Source organism: Indicator indicator, chromosome 4 (genome assembly GCF_027791375.1).
Source record: "Indicator indicator isolate 239-I01 chromosome 4, UM_Iind_1.1, whole genome shotgun sequence".
Classification (NCBI taxonomy): domain Eukaryota; kingdom Metazoa; phylum Chordata; class Aves; order Piciformes; family Indicatoridae; genus Indicator; species Indicator indicator.
The window spans coordinates 46,752,525-46,777,853 of record NC_072013.1 but is presented as its reverse complement, the minus strand read 5'-3'; the positions used below and the strand labels follow the sequence as shown (position 1 = coordinate 46,777,853).

The following is a 25,329-nucleotide window of genomic DNA, read 5'->3' as shown; positions in this document are numbered from 1 at the left end:
CTCAAGAGTGCTGTTTTCTCCCTGCCCTACAGGGGAGACAAGTGACCTCTTCGCAGCCAGCAGGGTCCACTTGATGCCTCTGCAGTAAGTTTCACTAGGTGGGGACTGGGTCCTCAGCTCACAGTTGTTGTGTCTTGTGGAGACAGAGGGCCTTTTGGGGTGGAGATCTCCATATGTTTATGGGGACAATGGCAGATTAATATGTTCATAGAATCATAGAATGGTCTGGGTTGGAAGGGACCTCCAAAGGTCATCTCGTCACAGAATTACAGAAACATCCAGGTTGGAAAAGACCCTCAGGATCACCAAGTCCAACTGATAATCCTACTCTACAAGGTTCACCCCTAAACCATATCCCCAAGCACCACATTCAAACCTCCTCTAAATACATCCAGGGTTGGTGACTCAACCACCTCCCTGGGCAGCACATTCCAATGCCTGACCACTCTTGATGTGAAAAATTTTTCCTAATGTGCAGTCTAAACCTACCCAGTTGTAGCTTGAGGCCATTCCCTCTTCTATCACTAATTACCTGTGAGAAGAGACCAGGCCAAGCCCCTCTGCAGTCAGCAGGGGCATCCTCAACTAGATCAGGTTGCCCAGAGCCCTGTCAAACCTCACTTTGAGTATCTCCAGAGATGGAACCTGAACCACCTCCCTGGGCAACCTGAATGTTGTCCTCTCCTCTTGCATGCCTCTACCCTCTATACAGGTGCTTGTCCTGCAGGCAGGACTCTGCTGCTAACTGTACTGGAGAGCACAGGGAAGAGGAGAGGGGCAGTGGAGGCTTTGCTGAGGCTGGTGGTGGTGACTGGATCTCCATTGTGGGATGATCATGTTGCACAGTGGACAACCCAGCTCCACAACTCTGCCAGCATCTTATGCCTGACTTTGTAATGGTGCATAAACTGTTGCTATGGAGTGATGTCTTCAGTAAGGTGGTGGTACTGATGGAGACCTTCATGTGACAGCAGCTGTTAGGACACTGCTGTATGGGTCTCTTTTCACCAAGGTGAGAGCAGCTGTGTGACTGTATCTGGCAGCAGTGCCTTGCCCTTTGATCATGCTGCTGAACAGTGACTTCTGCATGCAGGCTGGGGAGCCAGCTGGAGCAACTTTCCCACCACTTCAGCCCAAAATAGTTTGGGGCTCAGCTGGGGAGAGGAGGGCTGCACAGCCATCTGTCTTGACTGCAACTCACAACAAACACCACAGGCCAGGCTGGGTGGTTCTGCCAGAGGAGTGGCAGCTTGCATGGCCTCCCTTTCCCCCCACATCCCTGTTATAGTCTATAGAGTGTGAAGGGCTTGGCCTAGATTTGGCATTTGTAATCGAGTAGCCTGGCCTAGTTCCTCTGCTGGCTCCACTGGAACTTCAGAGCAGTTGCAGGCTGCACTGGCCCACACTTCACCTCAGAGACAGGCAGATTGCAAACAGCTCTTCCTCACACTTGGTATCTGGAAATCACGGTTCTGGCAATTTTGGGGTCAGCACTAAGGTCTGATGGATCCAGTCAGGGGCATGATCTGCTGCTCCTGGTGACAGCCTGGTGCTGTGCCATTGCACAGAGGATGTTTCTTCCATCTCACTGTGCTGTGCTGTTCCCATGCTTGAAGAGCTAGACTTCTTCCAGGGAGTCAGTTGCTCACTTCTTAATACACGAGAGCAGAGAAGAACACTCACAGAGCGACAGGTGGCATGTGTGGCACAGATGGCAAGGGAAGGGCATTTAACATCAGCAGAGAGCTGTGCAGAGATGTGTGAACAGCCAGTTTGGCTAAGGAGTAAATTAGACCCCCAGAAACCTGTTAGCCTTCTGTGTGCTTGGAGGAGTTCACATGCAGTGTCTGGCAACTCCTGAGCAGATAAAAATAGAGTTCACCACCCGACTTGTCCCTCTTTGTTCTCATGCACTACACGGTGGGCTGGAAACCAGCTCAGGTGGCTCTACAACACTGGCACTGCTTTGGGAGCCAGAGGAAGGAAGATGCCAGGGTGGTAGTGGAGGAACTGAGCTTGGTGGCATAGGACAAACACCTGGTAACCTGCCTTGTGGACTTGGCACGTCTTTTGCTTCAGTCTGCAGTGAGAGATCCAGGGAAATCTTGGGCAGCCACTGGCACATACATCGAGTGGAACAGGAAGCTGGAGCTACCCCTGCAAGATGGCACAGGAGAGAGCCTAAAACAAGAGCCATGTAGGCTCCATGACATCCCTTTGCTAGCTGTGGTGAGGCAAGTGGTGGTGTGTGGGGTGCTGGACCGATGCGGCTCCTGGGCATGTGCCAGCAGGCCTTGAGTGTGTGTGGAGCAGGAAGCCTGACACACATGCTCCTGCCCATGCAGTCCCACTTGGCAGTGCTTTCTAGGCCCAAGGCAAAGGGTGTTGTCAGTGGCACCTGTGTCCAGAGAAGCATTTGACATCTCACAAGGATGGGAGGAATTGGATGACTCCCTGCTTGCTCAGTGACCTGACCTGTGTGAGCTGTGCCTATGGCACTGCAAGGTTTCACCTGAACATAGGAGGGGAACACCTTGGCAGCTGAGATCTGTTGTGGCAAGCAGTAAGTTTGCCGCCTGCCTTGATGTGCCCATGATGGTCCAGGTGCCTATATCTGGTGTCCTGTCTGGCGTGAGATCTGTAGGGGACTGTGAATCAGGCACGAAGGCATCCGGATGGTCATGCTGTGGCCTTCCTGGTGCACAGGTCCCGCTTGGGTCTGCGAGGAAGGTCTCCTGCCTGGTGTAGGCTGGTGGCTGCTTCTCCTGGGCAGGAGAGCTTCCCTTGCCCTCCACCAAACCCTGGAGAGCAGAGTTTGGACTTTGGTGTATACCTCACTTGCATGAAGTATACCAGGGCTGAAGGATGCCAAAGGAGGGACAGTGGCAAGTGTGAAGCAGGCAGGTTTCAGAGCTGTCTCTGCTGCTTGTGTGATAATACACTGAGCCAGGATTTATGGATGTAATGTGAGTGGGCTTGAAGTCAGGTGCCTTGTATGGTGTGGTATTCCCCCTCTTCCCTGAGTCCTAACAGAGCTGTCTTCTTTTCAGCATGTTTGTGAGCTAATTGATAATAAACTTGAGTGCTCTCTAAGCAGTGCCTCTCCTGTGCTCCAGGGTCTGCAAACTGAGCCATGAATCCCGTCTGCCTGCTGAGGAACCTGTTCAGAGTCCAAGAAAGGGGAAGTTTCTGGTCTGTGGTCAATTTGCTGCTTTCCAAGGCTGGCTGCTTCTCTCTCCCCCTGTAGACACAGATGCTGGTGTGGAGACTGCCCATTCTTTTGTGATGCTTCAGTGGAAAACCAGCAACTGCTGAGCATTACAAAGGGGAAACTGAATCACTGATTTTGGTCCCCATGGCCCCACGTGGAGAGGACATCTAGCCAAAGGGACAGGCAAACAGACAAGACAGACGCCGAGTGTATTGTTCAGCATCTCAAAGCCAGGGGAGAACCTGCCTGTTGGCCTGGCTGGCTAGCAGGGTCTGAGCATGACTCAGCCCCCATCCTCGCTGGGCCCTCTCTCCTTGGAGCCATGCATGCAGGCTGAAGGCTCAGGGAGCTGGGGTAGGTACTTACCAATACTGCAGCAGCTCCCCTGTGTGGGACCGTGCTCCCTGCCCCATGGGTGGCATGCTGCCTCTATTGTGTGCCTGGAGGCAGCAGCTTTATCCCAGGCTGCAGGCTGGTTGTATTTGTTGAGTTTTGGCCCTGGGTTGGGGGTTTCTGGACCCTGGGAATGTGTTTCATTCTCCAAGGCCTGCTTACATTCAGCTTTTTTTTTGGCCAGTACTGTCCTACTTTGTTGTTGCCCTCTGTGGTCGTTATTATCTCTCCCTGATGTTCAGCAGGGCACAGATTTGTTTCCAGCTGGAAGAGTGACTTTCCATTCTGGCTAGCCCTTGCCTTGTCTGGCGTTAGCACCCCTCCCTGCTGACTGCACTGTCCACTATTCACTCTCTCCACAGTGCCTCAGGCCTTCCACCCTGCTATGGTCAGTCAGGCTTTGGCTGGGAACAGCATGAGGCAGGCTGGATGAAAAGCCAGCAATGCTCCTGTGGCACTTGACTCCACATTTCCTTTATGCAAACACAAGCCTCACCATTTCCCAGCTCACCACTGATTTGGCCAAAGTCAACAGCTGGATGAAGAGGGGCCGACAGAAGCTAAATCCAGGAAAGACTGAGGTGTTGCCACTGAGGAGAGGGAAGTGCTTTGAAGAGGTTGCCACCTTTGCCTCTGGCCCCAAGGAGCATGGCTGGTGTTAGATCACTAAGAGGTGCCACAGATGTATACTCACCTGGATCCCCTATGGCTTTTATTTACCCAAAGAACTGTGATCATGAAGAGTGATCAGAAATTGAAAAATACCTTCTATATGCAGGGGGTTAGAAACCCAGTATTGTTTTCAGAACCCTGTGGTCTTGGTGATTTAGACTTTGTTATTGTGATTCCTGGTAACTAGTCTTGAAGTTGCAGGCTTTAGAAAACAAAACAAAACAAAACAAAACAAAACAAAACAAAACAAAGTGATTGATTCAGAAAAGAGCAGTTTTCATGTTCATCTATGTTGTTGTCAGGAGCCTGCCAGCTCACAGAGATGCCACTCATCTCCTCTGGGCAGGGAAAAACAGGCACCTTGCAGGTTCATCTGGAACTGGGCAGGAGGGCCATCATGTCTGAGGAATACAACATTTTTATACCTTCTCTAACCTGCTGTCTCTAAAGTAAATGTAGAGCAGAGTGTACCTAGTAACAAAACGTATGTAAAATAAAGCGTTTATACACAGAAAGAGGTGCAGGTCCCTTGCTGGGTGTCATGTGTTGTGCAGGTGCTGTATGGGTCCTGCAGGGATGTGTAGCACTAGAATGTGTAGCTGTGTAGCATGTGTAGATGTGTAGCACCAGGTCTCCCTCAGACTCCTGGCATGTGTCCTTAGGGGCTTCATGGGGAGTCCATAAAGCAGGGAGACCTGCATCTCAGAGGAGGGAAGCTACGAGTGCCTGGTGGTTAGTTTTGAACTGTTGCAGATGCAGGTCAGTGTCTGCACAGCTCCCTCCCATCCTGAATGTCTTTTGATTTTGGTTAGTACCTAATATCTATAGGAGTGAAGCTTTCCATGTGCTGGTGACACACTTCCATGCTCCTGGGCAGAGAACTCTGCTCTCTCTACCTTCCCTGTGTGCCTCTCTCTGTTTTCCCCTGAGCTGCTGCTGCTGCTGCTGGACACCGCAGAGGTGGGCACCACAGGAGAGGTGTCCAAGCAGCCTGCAAGCTCTTTCTGCCCTGGAGACTGTGCCTGACTTGGGGAAAAGTGTCAGCAGCTCTGAATGATGAAGAGCAGGGAAACCAGCTGCTTGGCAGACGGTCCCCTATAAAGGAAGAGACCACTGTCTCTCTGCAGTGATCTGTGCTGGCCATGTGCCTGGCGGGAAAAGTGGAAGTGAGTAATACTGTGCTGAGGAAGGTTGTAAGACTGATTGAATGTGAAGCCCTAGGCTTTGAAGTGTCCTGGAACATAGTGCTTGAGGTGTCAGCCTCCTCTGCCTCTTCAGTGCTTCTTCCCTGTACGGGTTGAGGCATGGTTGGCTCTGGATGAGGCTCTGAGCAACCTGATCTAGTGTGAAGTGTCCCTGCCCATGGCAGTGGGGTTGGAACTAGATGATCCTTGAGGTCCCTTCCAACCCTAACAATTCTATGATTCTATGGTGAGTGCTAGCACAAGCTGATCTGGAGCCATTCCATCTGTTTCCTGTTCTCACTCTTACTCTAGGACAGCCACACCAACAGGAAAACTTGTGGCAGTGCAGATCCCTGGGAAATGAACAAGCTCCAGAAATACATTAAGATCCATCAAATGCTTAGGGGTTGCAGGCCAGGTCTGTACTGGTGTGGTGAGATCAGGTTCATTTCCCAAGACCCTTGAAGCAAGCCAGTTCCTCTCCGTGCAGCGTGGACTCACTGAAGGTTTGGAGGGGAGTAGCTCTGTTTTCTGTTCCCTGACCATCAGCCAGCCACTTGGTGTTAATTAAGCAGGGATTTGGACTGACAAACTGAGATGGAAAGCTGCCTTTTGCCATTGATTTCTGTGGCCTGGGGTAGGATGGTGTTACTCAGCTCAGTCATCAAATCCCACAGCTCATCCGCCTAGAATAGAACCAAATAAACAAATTAATTCAAAGCAAATCTGCCTCCCCCTGCTGTGACACACACTGGAATGCTTTGCCAACAGGATCCCAGTAGGATGGCTTTTTCTCAAGTGTTGCAAGCCATGGAGTAATGCTCCTCCTGTTTTTCCTTTGTGAAGTTGGCACTGCCCCTCTCAGTAAGCACATATAATCCACTTCTCTTTGTAGCTGAAATGTTAATGATTCTTTTATTTCAAGCCCTTCATATGTTGGGGTTTTGTTTTGTTTTGTTTTTTAACAAAGTCTAATTGTTTTAACAAAATCCTGGGAATGACAGGAGTTGGCCTTAGAGCCAAGGGATGGAACTCCTGCGGACAGGCAATGTGCAGCACCCAGTCAAGCTCTGCTACTTGCTCATAGCATGCTCCATTCCTTAAGTGTAGATAGGAGCATTTTCAAGTACAAGAGCTGGCATTTCCCTGTCTTATGCCACCAGTAACCTTCACCTGCTGACTCTTCAGAGCTCAGGGCTGAAATTGCCCTCAAGTGACCAACACTAGGATAACTAATGTTGCTGGTCTGGGGAACTCTCACTTCTTTTCCTTGGGATGCTTCTATCTATACAGTAAAAGACCTTGGAACTCCAGTGACATCCACCTGTAGGAGTGTGCTTGGAGTCTCTCATCAGAGATCAGAGAACATATGTGCCTGAGCTTCCAGGGCTTCCTAGTTCTCACCTAACTCTGGTTTAGCCCTCAACAGACCTCTAGCCTCTTTAGAGCTCCATACAGATTTTTTTGTCACTAAAAAAAATTGGCAGTAGTACACCAAATAATAAAGCAGTAGCTAACAGGCACTAGAAGTTCCTCTGCTGGCAGCAAGGCTGAATTAGTAGCTCAGAAATGTGTGGGCCAGTCATGCCAGGCCCCTATAGCCACCAGGGGTAAGTGGTACGCTACAGAATCTCAGGAGAGCTTCTGAAAGAGGCTGGTAGGGACTGAAGTAGACTGAAAGTTCACTTCTCTCTAATGACTCTGATTACCATTGCTGATTAAGGAAAAGCAAGCACTGTTTGCTGTTCTCATCTCAGTCTAGATGTAGATTTTAACAAGTAATTCTATCAGCAGGTGATAGTTTTGTTATCCATCTGTGTTCTTTGACCAATCCCATTTGCTCTCTCTGTTCCTCAATGACATGTAGCCAAACAGCATATCAACCTTCAGCCTGCAAAGCTGTCTGCCCAGCAACACAAGTTGTACTGACAGCTGATATTTAATTGATTGCCATTACCCTCAAAAGCTTTACAGGATTGCTGTTTCCCAGGACTGTCTCCTATCTGCAACTGCTGCCTGCATTCCTTCTTCCTGGGAGTGTAATTCTGCTGCACTGCAGCAGGACTCTTGTTTATGTCCCCTCTCAGCAGCTGAGCCCTCATTTCCAAGATTTTCCTGCGTTGAAAGCAATTAGGTAATGAGTATCCTGACTGGGGACTTCTGTCTCGGGGATAAAACCCTTCATTCTTGTGGATTCCTGCAGCTCAAGGCCAGAAGCCATCAATAGATAACCTAAAATCACCTCCAGGACAGCAGAGATTATGCATCTTTATTGAGCTGCATTTGCATTGTTCCAGTGCTGTCTCCCAGCAGCACACTTTTGCTCTCCTGAAGCGCTGTTCTCAGGAGCTGTATCCACTACAGAGGTGTTTTTGTGCAGAAGGAAAACAGCTACGCTGCTGTGTGTGGGCGTGATTGCTAGCAGGGAACCCTTTGCTTGGCTTTGCAGATGTTGTTTCATGGTTTGCCTTTCTTGCTTAGATTACAAGGCTCTTTACACCTGCTCTTTTGTTTTGGTGGAGAAATCTGTGCCTTGTAATCAGAGCACCTCTTCATCTTCTCTTTTTGTTTTGCTAAACTGACAAGATTGAGTACTTCAGGTTTCTTTCAGAAAGGCATTTTCACCAGGCCTCAGATTGTTTTTGTAATTTTTTTTTCCCTGTATCCTCTCCTTTTTTTAAATGGTCCTCAGTAGATGTGGCATATTTCACATGAGAGCTAGATGTGATATTTTAACATATCACATATATAACGTGTATATATATATATATATATGTATATATACACCCTGCTATAATGATGATGATAGAGTCATAGAACATTAGAGGTTGGAAGGGACCTCCATAGATCATCAGATCCAACCCCCCTGCCAGAGCAGGATCACTTAATGTAGTCTGTGAAGGAATGCATCCAGGTGGGGTTTGAAAGTCTCCAGAGAAGGAGACTCCACAACCCCCCTGGGCAGACTGCTCCAGTGCTCTGTCACCCTCACTGGAAAGAAGTTTCTCCTCATGTTGAGGTGAAATCTTCTATGTTCAAGTTTGTTTCCATTGTTCCTTGTCTTATTACTGTGCACCACTGAAAAGAGCTTGGCCCCCTCCACTTGAAACCCACCCTTCAGATATTTATAGACATTGATCTGATCCCCTCTCTGTCTTCCCAAGACTAAATAGTCCCAGGGATCTCAGTCTCTCCTCATAGGGGAGGTGCTCAAGTCCCCTAATCATCCTCGTGGCTCTCCGTTGGATTCTCTCCAGCAGGTCTCTGTCTCTCTTGAACTGGGGAGCCCAAAATTGGACACAGTATTCCAGGTGTGGTCTCACCAGGGCAGTGTAGAGGGGGAGAAGAACCTCCCTAGACCTGCTGGACACACATAGAATCACAGAATGGCTTAGGCTGGAAGGGACTTTAGAGATCATCTACTGCAACCTCCCTGCCATGGGCAGGGATGCCTCTCAACTAGACTAGATGTGTAGGGAGGCAAAAATACCTCCTGTTCTTGCAGAGTTTCACTGCTGTGATGTCATTGAGGGCAATGTATGACAGCTGATATTTAATTGATTGCCATTACCCTCAAAATCTTTACAGAATGGCTGTTTTCCTGGATTGTCTCCTATCTGCAACTGCTGCCTGCGTTCCTTCTTCCTAGGAGTGTAGTTCTGCATTTGGCTCTGTTAAAAGTCCCCTCTTGCTTGGATGGATTTGCCCACCACAGTGCTCCAAAAGGCTCTGAGTGATTGCTCTGTTCTCATCACGATACACCACACTGCAAATGTTTGTGTCAGCAGCAGACCTTATCAATGTTGATCTTGTGTTTATTTTGAAATAATAATAACATTTATTTCCAGATGAAATCCTTGAACCGTGCCAGCTCTTGTACCGATCACCCTGGAACCCATCTGATTCCCTCCCCAGTGACAACTGCTTCTTGTGTTCTGTCACCCAGCCAGTTTGTTATTCATTTCACATGTGCCTGATTGACGTTTGTACTGCTGTGTTTATTTTTGTATCAGAATAGCGTGGGCTCTCAGCCTGTCACTGTGCACGTATGTAATTACATTCAATTAAGAGAAAGGACTCCTTTGACAAGAGTGCTTCTCCACAGACCCCATTGATTTGACAGGACACGGGGCAAATGGGTGGAAGTTGAGGCATAGGAAGTTCCATGAAAACAGGAGGAAGAAATATTTCACTGTGAGAGTGACAGAACACTGGAACAGGCTGCCCAGGGGGTCGTGGAGTCTCCCTCTCTGGAGATATTCAGGACCCACCTGGATGAGTTCCAGTCTGGTACAGGTGATCCTGCTCTGGCAGGGGGGTGGACTGGATGATCTCTTGAGGTCCCTTCCAGCCCCTAACATTCTGTGATTCGGTGATTGATTTTGTGACTCCACTTCTCTATTTCTTGCTGTCAGTTCCCAATTAATTGACCTGTGCATCATCTTTTCCATTCTTTTGTTCAGGGCTGACAGTTACCTTGTGTATTGCACTGTTCAAATACCAGCACGGCATTACCTCGCTTTCCATCTCCCCATATCTTACCCTTATTCCAAGCTAATCCAAGCCAGAAATGTCAGTGAGCCAGAGCTGCTGTCAGCCAACTCTCATTGGATCATCCAGGCCTGTTTGATTTAGATATCTGAGTTTCTTGTAGACGCTGTAACACCTCCGCGGTGCTGGTTATGACAGGGAAAATGGAAAAAAAATAAAAACATAAAATGGGACAGACCTCTCTGGACACTTTGGTGGGACAGAGCTAGCCTGGAGGTGTTGGATAGGGTATGCAGAAGACCTGCCAGTGTTTCAGTGAGGTTGCAAAGGAATTCAAGGCTGGGAGTTTCAAAGACACTCAAGGGGCATATGGGAAGCCAAAATATTTTGGCCCCTGGTGTACCTTTTTTCTTGCAGGCGGTGCAGGCAAGAGTGAGAGAGACATTTGCTGGTAAGCACAGAGCATCCTATTGGAAGCTTGGTGCTGCCGGTCAGTAAAAAGGAATGGGAGCAAGTGTAGTGGAGGAAGATGTGCTGTTTTGCTGGGTTAATGCAAAGTGCTCTGCTTAGCAGTCTGCATGGCTTTATAAAAAAGCATAAGAAGTGTGACCTTGTGAGCTGGATGGCTTCTCCATGTTTAATTCCCAGAAAACACCAAAAGCCATAAATGAAGTTACTGCAGAAAGCTGTAACTGCACTTACAGGGTTGAGTTCTTGGTCATTTTCTCTTATTTGTGATTCATGGACCAAATTTTGCTTATTTGCTTGCCCTGGCTTCTCTTTTGACTGCTTTGCTGCTTTCATGGTGCTTGTCTGGGGCCTGGGAAGGCAGCTCCTAAGAAAGTTCCCACCATAAGAACAAGTGTATGTGGAGCTGCTTATATTTGCTGGGGTAAGGGTGTGATGGGAAAAGGAGCAGCCCTTGAGCCTGATGGACAGGTAGAGGTTCTTCAAGGCAGTGGGGCGTCTCTGATGAGATGGTATGGGGAGGGTATCTGGGTGAGTACTATGCCCTGCAAGACTCAGGGCATGGGGTATGGTCCCTAGAGTGAAATAGTGCCCTTGTGATGACTGAAAGCAGGTGAGGAGTTGGACCCTGCTCAGGTAGGCAGAACTCTGTGCCTAGGTGGAGGCTCAGGCAGCTCAGCAGTGAGGGTTGCTGCAGGGCATCCTGGTGGACAGGCACTCTGGGTCAGCAGTTAATTGTGAGGAGTGTGACTTCTTTTTTTTTTTTTCTTCCACAGCACTCAGAGCAGAATTGGCTCTCCTGTTTCCCCCCAGAACACAGGGCCATCACGAACTGTCCGGCGCTACCCAGCCACCAATGGCCAACTCATCTCTAATGCACTCCCCAATGGGAATGGACATGAGCAGAGCAGCCCTGGGCCACGTGTGGTTTCCCAGGAGCACACTTTAGCTACAAGGGGTAAGGTCTCCAGGGCTTTCGCTCTTTTGGGGCTTCTTGCTGGGGTGTTTTGGGAAAGGTCTAAGGAAACCTGAACTCTTGGCACTGCATCCTGGGTAGGATGTAAAGGGAAGGTCAGCATGGGCATTGCTGGACTTGAGAAAGAAAAAGACCCTGCTGAAGGAGGACAGGTTGAGGGAGCAAAATGCTGACAGCAGGGGTGATGTGACAAATGCCTCCCAGAGGAGTTGAACATCACCCCAGCATGCTGCCCTGAAAGGGGGTTGTCTTAGTCTGTAGAAATGATGTCTCCCAGCTTCGTCCTTGGTCTGAGCAGCCCTTGAGATCAGATTGTGCAACCAGAATCTAGTTCTTGCCTTTGGCTGTCCCCTTGGTGCTTCTGACACAAGCAGTGATCAGACCAGGCTGATGGGATGTGCAGTTGCTGAGCCTCAGTGCCTCCCCAGCTAGGGCAGATGCAAGATGTCTCCTGCAGCTTTCCTCCCTCTGAAGCCATGATTCCCCAAAGAATCACTGCTTGACATGTCAGCAGTGAGCCTGATTGAAGCTGTAATCTGAAAGTGGCCTGAGATGCAACTGCTGCTCCTGGCACAGAAAGAGGAGCACCCACAGAAGCAGCTGTCTTGGTGGGCAGGGATGGAGGGCTCTGGTGTCAAGACAACTGGTTCATGGTTACACAATAGTTCTGTCTGTTGTGCATTTTCTACAAGCCTCCAAGAGCTCTGAGTGCAATTTCTCCCCATATCTAATGTGAGGATAGGGAGGAACTAGGAGGGGACCACAGGTAACTGCAGGAGGCCATTGAACACTCGTAGGAAGACACTGGATTTTCAAGCCCTGATGCACTCTTTGATGGATACCAGCATGAATATTCATGTGGAAGGCCTTCAACTGGTTTAAGGGCAGCCAGTCTTACCAGCTACTGCCATGGCTGCATAAAGAATATTGTCTAAAGCAGGAAAACACCCTTTATACTGGAATTAGTGTGTGTGTGTGTCACTTCAGAGGGATTTAGGTGCTCCAGCTGGGCAGGCAGAGCATGCTGCTTACCATTTTTCATATGCTGACAAACTGTTACTGATGGTGGAGCAGAGGACAGGCTGGAGTGAGCAAGGGGCAAGAAGAGTCACAGAATCACAGAAATTGACCAGGTTGGAAGAGACCTCCAAGATCATCAAGTCCAACTGATCACCCAACCCTAACTAATCAACTAGCCCATGGCACTAAGTGCCTAATCCAGTCTTTTCTTAAGCACTTCCGGGGATGCTGACCCCACCACCTCCCTGGGCAGTCCATTCCAATGGGCAATCTCTCTTTCTGTGATCAACTTCTTTCTAAGATCAAGCCTAAACTTCCCCCTGAGCAGCCTGAGAATGTATCCTCTTGTTCTGTTGCTGGTGGCCTGGGAGAAGAGACCAAGCCCCACCTGATTACAACCTCCCTTCAGGTAGTTGCAGACAGCAATAAGGTCTCCCCTGACTCTCCTCCAGGCTAAACACCCCCAGCTCCCTCAGCCTCTCCTTACAGGGCTGTGCTCCAGACCCATCACCAGCTTTGTTGCCATTCTCTGGACACATTCAAGCATCTCAACATCTTTCTTGAATTGAGGGGCCCAGAACTGGACACAGTACTCAAGGTGTGGCCTAACCAGTGCTGTGTACAGGGGTACAATGACCTCCCTGCTCCTGCTGGCCACACTATTCCTGATGCAGGCCAGGATGCCATTGGCCTTCTTGGCCACTTGGGCACACTGCTGGCTCATGTTCAGCTGCTGTCAACCAGTACCCCCAGGTCCCTTTCTGCCTGGCTGCTCTCCAGCCACTCTGACCCCAGCCTGTAGTGCTGCATGGGGATGCTGTGGCCAAAGTGCAGCACCCAGCACTTGGACGTGCTAAATCTCACGCCATTGGACTCTACCCTGGGGAGGTAAACAGACTGCTCCTTGCTCTGGGAATACTTGGAGCTTGAGCTGAGAATTACTGCCCCCCTGGCTTGGAGATGTTGTTCCCACTTAGCACCTTCTTTTTCTTTCATAGGGGCCAACCTGACAGAGAAGATTAGGAAGATAAAAATTGTCTTCACACCCACCATCTGCAAACAGACCTGCCGAAGTGGACGCTGCTACAACAGCTGCGAGAAAGGAGACACCACCACGCTCTACAGCCAAGGAGGGCATGACCATGATCCCAAGTCTGGCTTCCGCATCTGTGAGCATCCCAGGGCTCTCAGCTCATCTTGCCTGCTCCCCTACACTCTTCCTCCTCCCCTTCCTGCTTCTCCAGACTGAGGACTTGCACTGCTACAGGCCTCTCTCAGTGCTTTGGAAGATGTCTCCTCAGGTCTTTGGGGCTTACTCCACCTCTGTCTCTGGGGGAGGAGGACAGACCTTGCCTCATTGTTCTCTGTCCTGGGCGAGCAGCTTCTGTTTCCATCCCACCCCAGGTAGAGGGGATGCGTGTGTTGGAGTCAGGCCTGCAGCCAAGCCTCGCCACCCCCTCCTTCTTGGAGCCAGCTCACTGCTTTCATTGGCATCCTGTCTTGGGGCTGACTTCCATCATCTTATTTCCTCCTGTTCTCTCCTTTCGCTCACGTGGCAGCCAGGAGAGCTGGCTGCAGGTTGCAAGCTGTTCTTATAAACAAGGCTGCAGAAACCTCTGCTTGCCTTTCAGAGCTGCTGGGTTTGCTTATCAAGTCACTGGGACACTCGGCTGTGAGGTGGGCATACCACCTTGGAGGCCATTGGTGGGAGTCCTCAGGGCCTAGAGAGACTTGTCCTCTGCAAGCCTCTATAACTCTCAAATTCTTCTAACACTAAGAGGGTTCAAAGTCTGGCTGTAGTGGACACCAACTGATAACGGGGTTCACAGGAATTCCTGTCTAGATCCCTGCCCAAAGGTGGGTCTCCTCCCTGCAAAACTGGTTGCTGGGCTTGAGCAAATGAACTTGGAGCTCATGCTTTGGGATGAACTTGACAAGCCATCCAAGAATGTGCAGCAGCAGCATCTCATCTCACACTGAGATGAGTCACGATGATCTCTTAGGAAATCCCATGCTTTGCCTGAGTGTCACTCATGCTGAGAAATGCTCTAGGTTGCTCCAAGTACCTGATGAGGCCAGAAAAGATGTGACTGTGGTTTCATCTGTGAATGCTTTTTCCAAGCCTGAGCAAATGAATTGCTCCTGGTTCTTTAGTCCCACTCTGCACTTCTTCCACTTGAGCTGCTAGCAGAGCCAGGGCTGGCTGGGAGACAGGCTCTGAGGATGTGGCTCTCTGCCCGTTCTCTCCTTCTGCCTCTCCACTTAGTTCTCTTGGCTGGGAGCAAAAACCCTGCCAAGTTGAGAGAGGGCAAAGCAGAAGAGAAGGAACTGTGCTGGCTCAGTGACATGCAGCTGCCATAGCTCTTGCCCTCCTCAGAGGGATTTTGCTGTGCCAGCATCACCATCTTGGCCCTGGGGGGACTGCCCCACATGGGTGCCCCAGGTGGGCTCTGATCCCAGATCTCAAGGGAGAGCTGATCATTTTCAACCCGTGACTCCAGTTCTGAGCAGAGCTTGGGGAAGATGGTGGCATACAGAAAGAACTGCAGGCTGCCTCCAGGCTGCAAATAGTGACTCCATCCTGGTGCTGGGCCTGGTCCTTCGGTGCTGTGGGGGTAGTACTGGCCCAGATCCAGCTGCCTGTCCTTCCCCAGCTGCCCTTGGCAAGAGGCAGTGTCTGCTTCTTTGCTAAGCAGACCTTACTTTGCCTTGCAGACTTCTGCCAGATCCCCTGCTTGAACGGAGGGCGCTGTGTGGGCCGGGACGAGTGCTGGTGCCCCTCCAACTCCACGGGGAAGTTTTGCCACTTGCCAGCTCCTTCTCTGGAAAAGAAGCAAGGAAGGAGAGCCCCAAAGACCCCAGCTGGTGGCTCCGTGAGGCACTCCACCTATACCCTGCCCTTGTCCAACCAGCTGGGTGAGTGTCACCAGTGGCTCGAGACCCTACATTGTTGTCCTAATGGGATGCTCTTCAGATCTTCACTAATAGGCCCAAGGAGGCTACTACCTCCTTATGCTTGCCTTTTCAGGCCAAGCTGTTAGAGAAGTGCTTCCCCTAGTTTATGAAGGGCTTGGCTTGTTGGGGATTTTTTTTGTCCTGTTGCTGGGCCAGAGAAGTATTTACTCTTAGATGCAATCTTCCTCTAAATTTCCTGGTGGGATCAGTCCACCTTTTCTCCCTTGTGACAAGATGCTCTCTGGGTCCCATATTGTTGCCAGATTGTCACAACTGTGATATAAACTCATCTTCCAGCTTCCCTAAACCCTTCCTTGGTGAATGTCCACATCAACCATCCTCCAGAAGCCACCGTACAGATTCACCAGGTGGCCAGAGTACGAGGTGATGTAGAGGTGTCAGAGGAGAACAGTGTGGAGGCTGCCCTGGTGCCTCAGCTGGCCACCTCACCCTGGTACGCCTATGCCCATGGGAATGGCAACAGCATTGCCACAGAGAGCGGCCAGCAGCAGCAGAGAGCCCCTGGGCTGCTGGGGAGGTGCTTTCGGGAGGCTCTCCATGGGCAGGTAAGGGGTCACCCGTCAAGCACTGGAGTCTGTTTAGATTCATTTCGGTTGCATTGGCATATGGGGCAACAGGAGACTGTCGTTGTGTGAAGCTGTTCACCATCAGTGTGGGCATCACCCAGGTGCCATGGGCACAAGCAGCAGTGTGTCAGTACTTGGGAAAACAGCTCCTTATTTTGGCCTGACAGGGTGGTGACCTTGCTGCCTTGCCCTGACCAAGATGTGCCCTGGGGCAGCACAGCCCAGACTTAATGGCTTTCACACACAGCCTCGTTTAAGAAGGGTGCCCTATTTATAGCAACATTTACAGGCATGCTCTGAGATTATTGTAGGAAACGTATAAAACATAGGAAAATTCCTTTCCCTCTCAGACGATAAATGAAAGTCGGATTTCCATGGAACTATGCTGTCCTGGGCAGCTTGGTCGGGGCTTGGGAAGCAAACGCACACGCGAGGCTTTCTCACCACTGTCCCACAGCCATCATCATTTTCTTATTTTGTCTTTCCCCATATGTTTCTCTTGTCTCACTGGAAAAGCATCGGAGGCTTTTGGCACCCACAGGAACACCTGTGAGCTGCCCCAGAGCAGCCTGCACTCAGTGAGACCCTCTGTCTGGGCAGCTGGGACTCAGCACCCTCTTCCCTACTCCCTCTCTCCACTACTCCCCAGCCCTTCTGAGGGGCTGCTCCCAGTTCCCATCCCACCCTTTAGTAGCTCACATCCAAGCTGTTTCTAGTGGGATACATTCTCAGCCATTCCCTAGTGTAAAAATAAATCAGATCAGAGCCTGGGGCTGGAAAACCCCAGCTGCTCCGTGGGGAAGCAGCAGCTCTCTGGTGCTGGCAGCAGATGATGATGCGCAGAGATGCTCACAGATGCCCAGAGAGGCTGTGTGTGGAAGATACTCTGTGGGGGTGAGGGTGCCATCAAAGGTAGCCTTGCTGTGCTTGCACCTCTCCCAGCCAGGGCAATGCCATGCCCAGAAGAGGGTGAGGAGCCCCCTGGGCAGAATTACCTCTTCCTACTCAGCCGCAGCCAAGCCCATTGGTATGTGAGCACTGGGCAGGCGGCCACATGTGCCTGGATGGGGGCCAGCTCTGGCCTGTGGGCCCAGCAGCTCCACTCGATCAGGGAAGCCTGTAATCCAGAGGGCCTTGCCAGGGGGGCGAGGGATGCAGGAGAGAGGGACTCATTGAGCAGAGAAAAGTCCTGATCGCAAGCTCCCTGCAGGGCTGGAGTGGTGCACCCATTTTGCTGGCTAATCAGCAAGGCATGGGGCTGATCCCAGGGCTTTGCTGGGTGATACCATCTCTAGTTCATCTCCTGTTCTGTTTGACGTCCCTTTCCCCTCTGAGGGGTCCAGTCAAGGGAATCGCTTGGTTTTCTCTCTGCACGACTGTTTACCATCTTAAATCACAGCCCAGTGGGGAGCTGTGCTGAGAGGGCTGTGCCAGCCTGTGACCCCAACTGTTATCCCCCATGCTGGCTCTGCCTCTATTGTGCCAAATGGCCACAGTGGACAGGAGTTCATCCTCACCCATTCCAATGGAAGCCTGATCCTCTGGTTCTCTCTCTGCAGTGTACCAATCCCCTGCCAGGGCTGACCAAGCTGGAGGACTGCTGTGGCAGCGTGGGGCTCTTCTGGGGTGCGGACCGGTGCCTGGCCTGCCCACCCCGGCCAAGTGAGTACTGTTGCCTCCTGGGACTGTGCACGAAATGTCCTGCACCCTTGGCATGCAAAAATGGTTGGGCTGCCCCACATGGCCAAGGAGGCATGAAGCAGAGCAACAGGTCCCCTGTTATATGGCTCTCCTTTGCCCAAGGCCCTCAGGAATGCACAGTGTGCCTGAGAATGGTGCACAGGGCCGTGATGACCACCACCTCAGCCCATGCAGCAGGGAGCAGCATGGGTTTGAGTTTGAGTGCTGGTTCCAGGTTCAGCACTTTCTCCCTAAACTGCCCCTGCAAAACCCTGGTGTGACTGGTGGTTCCCACCATGCTTGGAGGGCAAAACAGGAAAAGAGTGACCGTTGTTTTAGGAGGTGCAGTCCTAGGTCAATGGAGGAGGCTGCAGCCTGAGACCTATAAAGTTACAGGCTTGCTCTGGGTCCAACACGAGCTTGGCAGGGGTTCTGGAAATAACACTACATCAAACAATTGGCAGGAGCACACCCAGGGTCCTTTCCAGAGGCACAGGCATCCAGCTCTCTTTCTGCTGCACATGGGAGCTGAATGGACTGATCTAGTAGGAGATGGGGATCCCTTGGCTGTTTTATCGGGGTGCTTCATGACTGGCATGGACCTATGTACTGTATCCCCATCCCATCTTGTGGTGGAGAAGCCATGCTGAAGGACTCCTGGCTGGGGGAGGCAGCCCCACAAGCACAGTGGCTCTGGCAGCTGGTGCTGAGTGGGTCTGGTGCAGGGCAAAGCACACATGTCCAGTGCAGTGCTGGTGGGGAGCTGTTCACTTCTCCTCTACCTGCCCCCTGTCATCACTGCCTCAGTGCTCATTCACATGCCTTCATTGGCTCTAAGGACTGAAGTAATCAGACCACATGGTCCGGGAGACTTTGACCCATGAGCAGGGCAGAGGTGTCCAAGGTGGCAGGTTTCATGCAAGCATGTGTGGTGTTGGTGCTTTCTAGCTCTGCCCAGAGGCTGTCCCACTCACTTGCACTTGCATACTCCCTCCCTTGATTTGGTTCCTCCTTAGCCAGGGGTAGGGACAGCTGGAGCCAAATTCCTCACAATCACAGACGAGGCTATCAGCATCCTGGAATCCAGCACAGAAATGGGGAGCTCTGACTGTTGTCCTCTTCCCTTTCTGCATGGCTCTGCTGTGGCCCCAGGCCATGATGCTGCTTGTCTACCCTAGTCCATGTGCCAGTCCCATGGAAGCCTTGGGCACATGAGATATAGAGGTGACCACCACAGGGTTTTCAGGTTCAGCACAAACAAGGAAATGCTCCACACAGGCCTCTGCCCCCTCCTCTTTCTCCCTGACCTTTGCATCCCCTGTTACAGCTTTCTCCTCTCCATCCCACAGCAGTCTCCCTGTTTCTCACCCTGTCTCTCTGCAGTCCACTCATTAGGAAGTGGCTGCTTACCACTTCAGTTAAGATGTGGATGGCTGCAAAATCTCTGCACCTCCTTTTTCTAGCCAGGATGCTAGGTATCACTCAGTGGCCAGAGCTGCAGCAGTGATTTGATCTGCTGTACTTAGGTCTTCAGGTTTCAAAATGTATCTCTAATCACAGGCTTCCAAGACATGAAAACAGGCAGGAAATAATCCCATGTGCTCCTTGCAGTCAGCCAGCCAGTGGAGCAAATGCACTTCATAAATGCCTCCTTGCTGCCAGCAGGTCCCACTTCCATAGCTCAGCACATGCCCTGTGTCCTAGCAGCCTCTGAAACTTGAGGGAGGTTGTCACTGCTGGTGTTCATTGAGTGGACAGACGCTCCTCTGGCTTTTTTCCCACATTAATTCCATGGGGATATGAAAAAATGTATCCCCGTGGGCCTCCTATCTTCCTGTGCCACAAGAAAAAGCCATTCTCAGCCCCTCTGGCTTTGGTGATAAAGATCCCCTTTGGAGACCAAACAGCTCTTGTTGCTTTTGGCAGGAGCTCAGACCAGTCAAAGGGGCCGTTTTCAGCCTCTTTAATTGTGTGCAAGCATCTTCCTCCTTTGGCTACCTCTGACTGACTGCCCCATAGCCAGCCCCACGTGCAGGAGACCACACAGTGCAAGTGAAGGAAGCCAAAAGGCAGACATTTGATGGAGGCTTGGTTATTGTGGAGTGGGAAGCCCAGGTGGCTGGCATGCTTTTCTCTGGCATGCTGCCTTCACACACAAGAAATCTCAGGCCAGAGTAAAGTCAGGGAAACAGTCCTTTCTCCATAATCTTAATGCCCAACAGAGTCATCAAGCTCTATGACCTCTCATCACTCCATGCCTCCTCTGCCAGGGCTCCTGGGTCCATGCCTGTCCAGTGTGAAGGCATCGCTCTGCGTCATTCATGCCTACCACGCACATTCTTTCTGTCTCCTTGTCTTGCTGGCCAGTGTTGTGCTCACTCCAAGTCCCTGGGCTGTGGTTCAGTGACCTGGTGTCTCGTGCACAGAGATAACATGTCCAGGGGACGTTTCCAGCATTCTTCTTGGCAGCCTGGTCCTCAAAGAAAACTCCTTGCCGCTCGTGCGTCCCAGGGAGGCGTGCACCAGAGCAGACTTGACAGCATTAGGAATGCAATTCCAGCAACCAGAGACAGAAATGGCAGAAGCTAGTTCAGTGTAAACAGTTACAAATGTACAGAAGTGCAGCCAGGCAAGAGCTAGACAAATGGAGAACTTGTTTGGATTGACTGTCTGCCCGAGACACTGATTGTTAGTAGAGTCTGGATATGTCCGGATGTCTCCATCGACTGCAGCTTTCATGTTTGGGACGTGTTTGTGTGCGGAAAGACATCAGAGAAGAAGAATTGGAGGCAGGCATCTGTCTGAGTGAACCTGCCATGACCAGTCCCTGCTATTTCAAGTGTCTTGCCCAGCATCAGGAAAGCCAAGGCACTTGAATGCTTTGTCTGCATGCTAAGGAGACCATGCTAAAAGATGAATTCGGAATTAAGGTAAGGGTGGGGTTGACCTGGACAGGACTTTCTACAGTGGCTGTTACATTAGTCTCAGAGGTTTTCTTAGGCTCTTTTGGCTGTCTGGTTTGCTGCTGGGAGGGTGTGTATTGTTAGGCCCCTTCAGAGAAGTGGGGACAGAAATGGGTATTCAAGCAGGCTATAGCAGAAGTTGCTGTGAGTTCACTGTTGCTCAAGCAAGTGAGAACTGAAGATGGGGTGCCCAGGATATATCAGAGACAGCCCTGGGAAAAAGGGGAGAGTTGAGAGCTTGCTCCATGAGTTGCTGGAATAAAGACTGTCACCCAACCCATGAAAAAGACCTTATTGCTCTCTACAACTACCTGAAGGGAGGCCATAGCCAGGTGTTGGTTGGTCTCTTCTCCTAGGCAACCAGTGACAGAACGAGAGGACACAGTCTCAAGCTGCACCAGGGGAGGTTTAGGTTGGATGTTAGAAATTCTTCACAGAAAGAGTGATCGGTCATTGGAATGGGCTGCCCAGGGAGGTGGTGGAGTCACCATCTCTGGAAGTGTTTAAAATAAGACTGGATGAGGAACTTAGTGCCATGGTTTAGTTGATTTGGTTTGGGTGATAGGTTAGACTTGATGATCTCGAAGGTGTTTTCCAACCTGGTTAATTCTGTGTGAAAGACAGGAGCCAGAGGCAGTATTCTGGAAAGTGGTAGGACACCTGCATGCTGTTGTGTGACCACAGTCCTTCAGCTCCAGCTGGAGATGGCTGGATGAAATGCTCTGCACTGCAAGATAGGATAAATCAGAAGGGAATGTCCAAGGAAATCCTGGTTCTTTACTTGGAGGAAGCAGTGGAGCACACACTGAAAGGCCAGAACAGAGAAGTAGGAACATATGGGAGCTAGAAGTTAAACTTGGAGAAAGATGATAGTAGGAAAAGGGAATTAGAGGCTGAGGAAGTAGCTGAAGTAGAGACACTTGGATGTGCCTGGGAGGAAGTGCAAGGACTGGCAGGGTATTTGAGCAGTTCTGGTGAGAAAGCTGTGCTGAAGTAATGTACTGTGGCAAACTCAGGATGTGGGGCTAGCAGCAGGCCCACTGCCAGCCAGAACTACTCCTGATTACCTGCCAGACCATGTACTGTTTTGGGGCATGCAGTGGTCTGTGGAGAAGAACATGCTGGAACAAGGTCAAGAGATGGTCTATGGAAACTAAAACCAACAAGGCTCAAGCTGTAGGTGGACAGAGACCCCAGGGTGGGTGTGGACGTGGACACTGGTTTCCTTGAAGCCTTGGTTCTCTTTAGGCACATGGGGATAAAGGAAACTTGTAGCAGAAGAGTTCTTCCTCTTCTATCTCCTCCCTGTCCCAGAGACTTCACACCTCTGCAACCCACAGGAGCAGCTTCCGGAAGCCCATACCAGTGATGGAAATCATTTCTGGTACTGCTTGAAAGCTAGAAGTCTCACCTTTCTGTGTGGGTAGGTGCAGCAGTAAACCTCTGTTTTCCAAATCCTGGTGTTTTTCAGTGCCCCTTGTCCCTTATCTCAGGCTGCAGTCAGAGGGTGCTTTCTGTCCTCCAGCTATGTGCCTGGGTGCATTAAGAAACTAGTCTTTGAAGGCTATTGTTTTGATTTTATTCCCACTCCCTGTGTTTTTTCAAGGGGTTTTTGGTGGTGTGGGGTTTTTTTGTTGTTTTTTTTTTTTTTGTCCTAGAGAAAAGTTTGAATTTCACTGGAAAGTTGGATCTTGTAATGTCTGGCTTGGCGTCCGCAGCATTCCCCAAACAGACCTCCCACTGCGAGCGGGGTGGCAGCTCACCCAGGGAGGCGGCGTCATCAGGAACGCCCAGCAGAGAGCCCTGTAAGCTGCGCTCTCCCCTGCCTGTGCTGAGCCTGCAGGCACTAAAACGCCCCTTGGAAAATCAACCCCCTGCTCTGCTCTTGCTGCGATCAGACCGGGGAAGATACAGGAAATAAAAAAAAAAAACTGGAAATACGGGAAGGAGGCTACAGAGGGGGCTGCTTCTGCTACCGTAACACCATGTGCCACAGGGATTCTGTCCAGGACAGCAAAGAAGGGCTCGAGGTGGTGAAAGAAGTTGAAACCTCTGCAAGGCTGTAGCAGTACAGCAGAAAGCCTAAGCTGTGGAAGTGCAGTGTTTGCAGAACTGCCTTGTTCTGCAGAGTATTTGTTTTACCCATCATTAATGTCAACCTTTTAGTCTCTTAGAATAAGAGGCAATGGACTCAAGCTACAACTGTGTAGGTTTAGACTGGGCATTAGGAAGAAGTTTTTCACATCAAGAGTGGTCAGGCATGGGAATGTGCTGCCCAGGGAGGTGGTTGAGTCATCAACCCTGGATGTGTTTAAAGGTGGTTTGGATGTGGTGTTTGGGGATATGGTTTAGGGGTGAACCTTGTAGAGTAATCAGTTGGACTTGGTGATCCTGAGGGTCTTTTCCAACCTGGATGTTTCTGTGATTCTGTGATTCAGCACTTAGCAGCACAGTGTTGCAAAAGTGGTTTTTAGTTACAGAGGTATCTGGGAGCCAGTGTGGGAGTGAAATGAGGTTCTCCCTGTTAAAATGACCCCAAAGGCCAACAGTAATTACCAAAGGGTTTTTTTCCTTGAAGCATCTTTCTCTCCTTGAAGCTCATTATTGGCCATGGGTAAAGCAGAAAAGCTTAGTTTTGTATTGCACATCAGCACAGGTGGATGCCTTCCCCGCCCCTGCTACTGTAGCCTTTGTTGGGGCACTGCAGAAAGTCTTGCTGCCTGTCACAGACCACCCAGAGGAGAGGAGAGCAGTCATGACAGATGTGGACTGAAGGATTTGTGTCCCTTCCCTCTTGTCCATTTTGCCTGGGCGCACAGCTTATGGCCACAGCCACAGCCTTGCCTACTTCTTGGTCTGACACCTCCGCTACGTTTGGTCTCTGGAGGCTGCTGTGGGGTTCGAGCTGCTCGGCACTTCTGCCAACAAGTTCTGCAACTGAGGTCATCTCTGCAATCTTTTCTGCTTCACACTAAACCAGACTGAAGTTTGACTGAGTCCACCACTCCAGATGCCACAAGACTCTGGACTCTGGATCATTTCGTCTCCAAAGTGCAAGCAAGGGCACCACAGCCACCTTCCTGACTCCATATTCTGTGCCTACTGCAGGCATGGGAAGATGCCCAGCATTCAGCTGGAGTGGAGATTCTTCTGTGGAGCTGATTCAGGGTCTCCAGAAATGTCTGTGAGTCCTGATAGTGAGTTCAGCAAGGCAAGGTTTCTCAGAGAGATAATGCCTTCTATGTGATAAATGGAAAGAGTTAAATAAATGGGCTAGCTTTGAGCAGCCAAGCATTTGATCACTTCTCATCTAACTGCAGGCTTGCCTCTTCCTCTTTTAACAGAGTGATATTGGCTGGCCCGATGCAATGCATTATCTCACCCTACAAACCTTGCCTCACTCAGGCACTTGTGGCTACCACCTGAGCTTCTTCGTCCCATCTTCAGACAGTGTTTGGGGAGCCAGGGCCCTTGGATAAAGCTTCTTCTCCATGAAGTACCCTTCCAGTTTTGGATGCTGACAGATATATATGCTCTGATTATCAGACCATCTTTTTCCCTTTGGTGGGTTCTAGAGGAAAAGTCTCCAAAGCCAGTCTCCCACTCCTTCCAGCTACATGGGAGAGGAGTGGATCCTGATCCCCTTTGCAGGAAACTTGGGTGTCCTAAACTGGTCTTTCAGGGGCATTTGTCCATCTCTGCTGTAGTTTGGCAACAGTAGAACTCGGGAGAAAATGGTCCCCTGCTCAAGTAACCAAGTACAATACTGAGAGTTAATAGCTTACATCCTGCAGGCACATGTTGTCTTCACCTGTGGCCAGGTCCTGGCAGAAGGAAAGCAGCCTCCATCAAGTACTTTGGAAACTTTGTTCCCCTTGGTATAGCAAGATCCACTCATGTTACTTTACTATTCCTTGAAGGGAATTCATGTTCCTTTGCAAAAATAAGACATTTCTCCACAGCCTCATGAGTGATTTGCTGCAGTAATGAGCTGCAGATGCTGAAGTGGCATGAGACCTGCATATTTACCCCCACCACTGGTATTTTCTGCCATGCCCTTTCCCCAGCAACATCTGGTGAAGGGATGCTGCAGGGTCTGTTTCTCTGCAAAGGCTTTTCAGAGAGGCAGCAGCAGCGCTGTGACACATCATCGCCGTTTGATCTCCAGCATGCTTGCTTCCCCATTGCAGGGCTTGCACATGACCGTACTGCTGCCTTCAAGCCTCTGTTATCACGTTGTGCTGAGGCTGACAGATGCTTCCAAGCACAGCTAATGCCTGTCAGCAGCCCCAAGATCACAGGCTGCAGTCTGGCAGGACCTGGGATTCCACCAAGGTGCTGAGCCTGGAGTCCATGAGCCAGAGGTTTTTTCCCATCCCAGGAGGTTGGAAATTCCCAGCATCTGGGCAATCTGGGCAATTCCCAGCATCACCAGCAACCCCTCACCTCTACCACCCAGGTGTTTGTAAAAAAATCTTGCTTACAGTTCATGACTGAAGGAGGCAAATAGATTTTTTTTTGTCTTAGTCATTCATCCAGCCACTGAGGATCTCTCTGTGCTCAGAAACCCTTGTAGCTTCATTCAGCTTAGGCTTGATCTAAGAAAGAAGTTCCTCACAGAAGGAGTGATTGCCCATTGGAATGGCCTGCCCAGGGAGGTGGTGGGGTCAGTGTCCCTGGAGGTGTTTAAGAAAAGACTGGATGAGGCACTTAGTGCTATGGTCTAATT

General features: G+C 50.4%; 1 protein-coding gene across 1 annotated transcript in view; it reads left to right on the top strand.

Annotated features, from left to right (window-relative positions):
• Positions 1-25,329, top strand: part of LTBP2 (latent transforming growth factor beta binding protein 2) — a 78,117-nt gene that overhangs the window by 25,787 nt on the left and 27,001 nt on the right. The window contains exons 6-10 of the mRNA XM_054400709.1: positions 11,196-11,377; positions 13,414-13,584; positions 15,131-15,331; positions 15,668-15,936; positions 17,517-17,619. Of these exons, the coding sequence (XP_054256684.1) occupies positions 11,196-11,377; positions 13,414-13,584; positions 15,131-15,331; positions 15,668-15,936; positions 17,517-17,619 (926 nt within the window). The remainder of the gene's footprint in view (positions 1-11,195; positions 11,378-13,413; positions 13,585-15,130; positions 15,332-15,667; positions 15,937-17,516; positions 17,620-25,329) is intronic.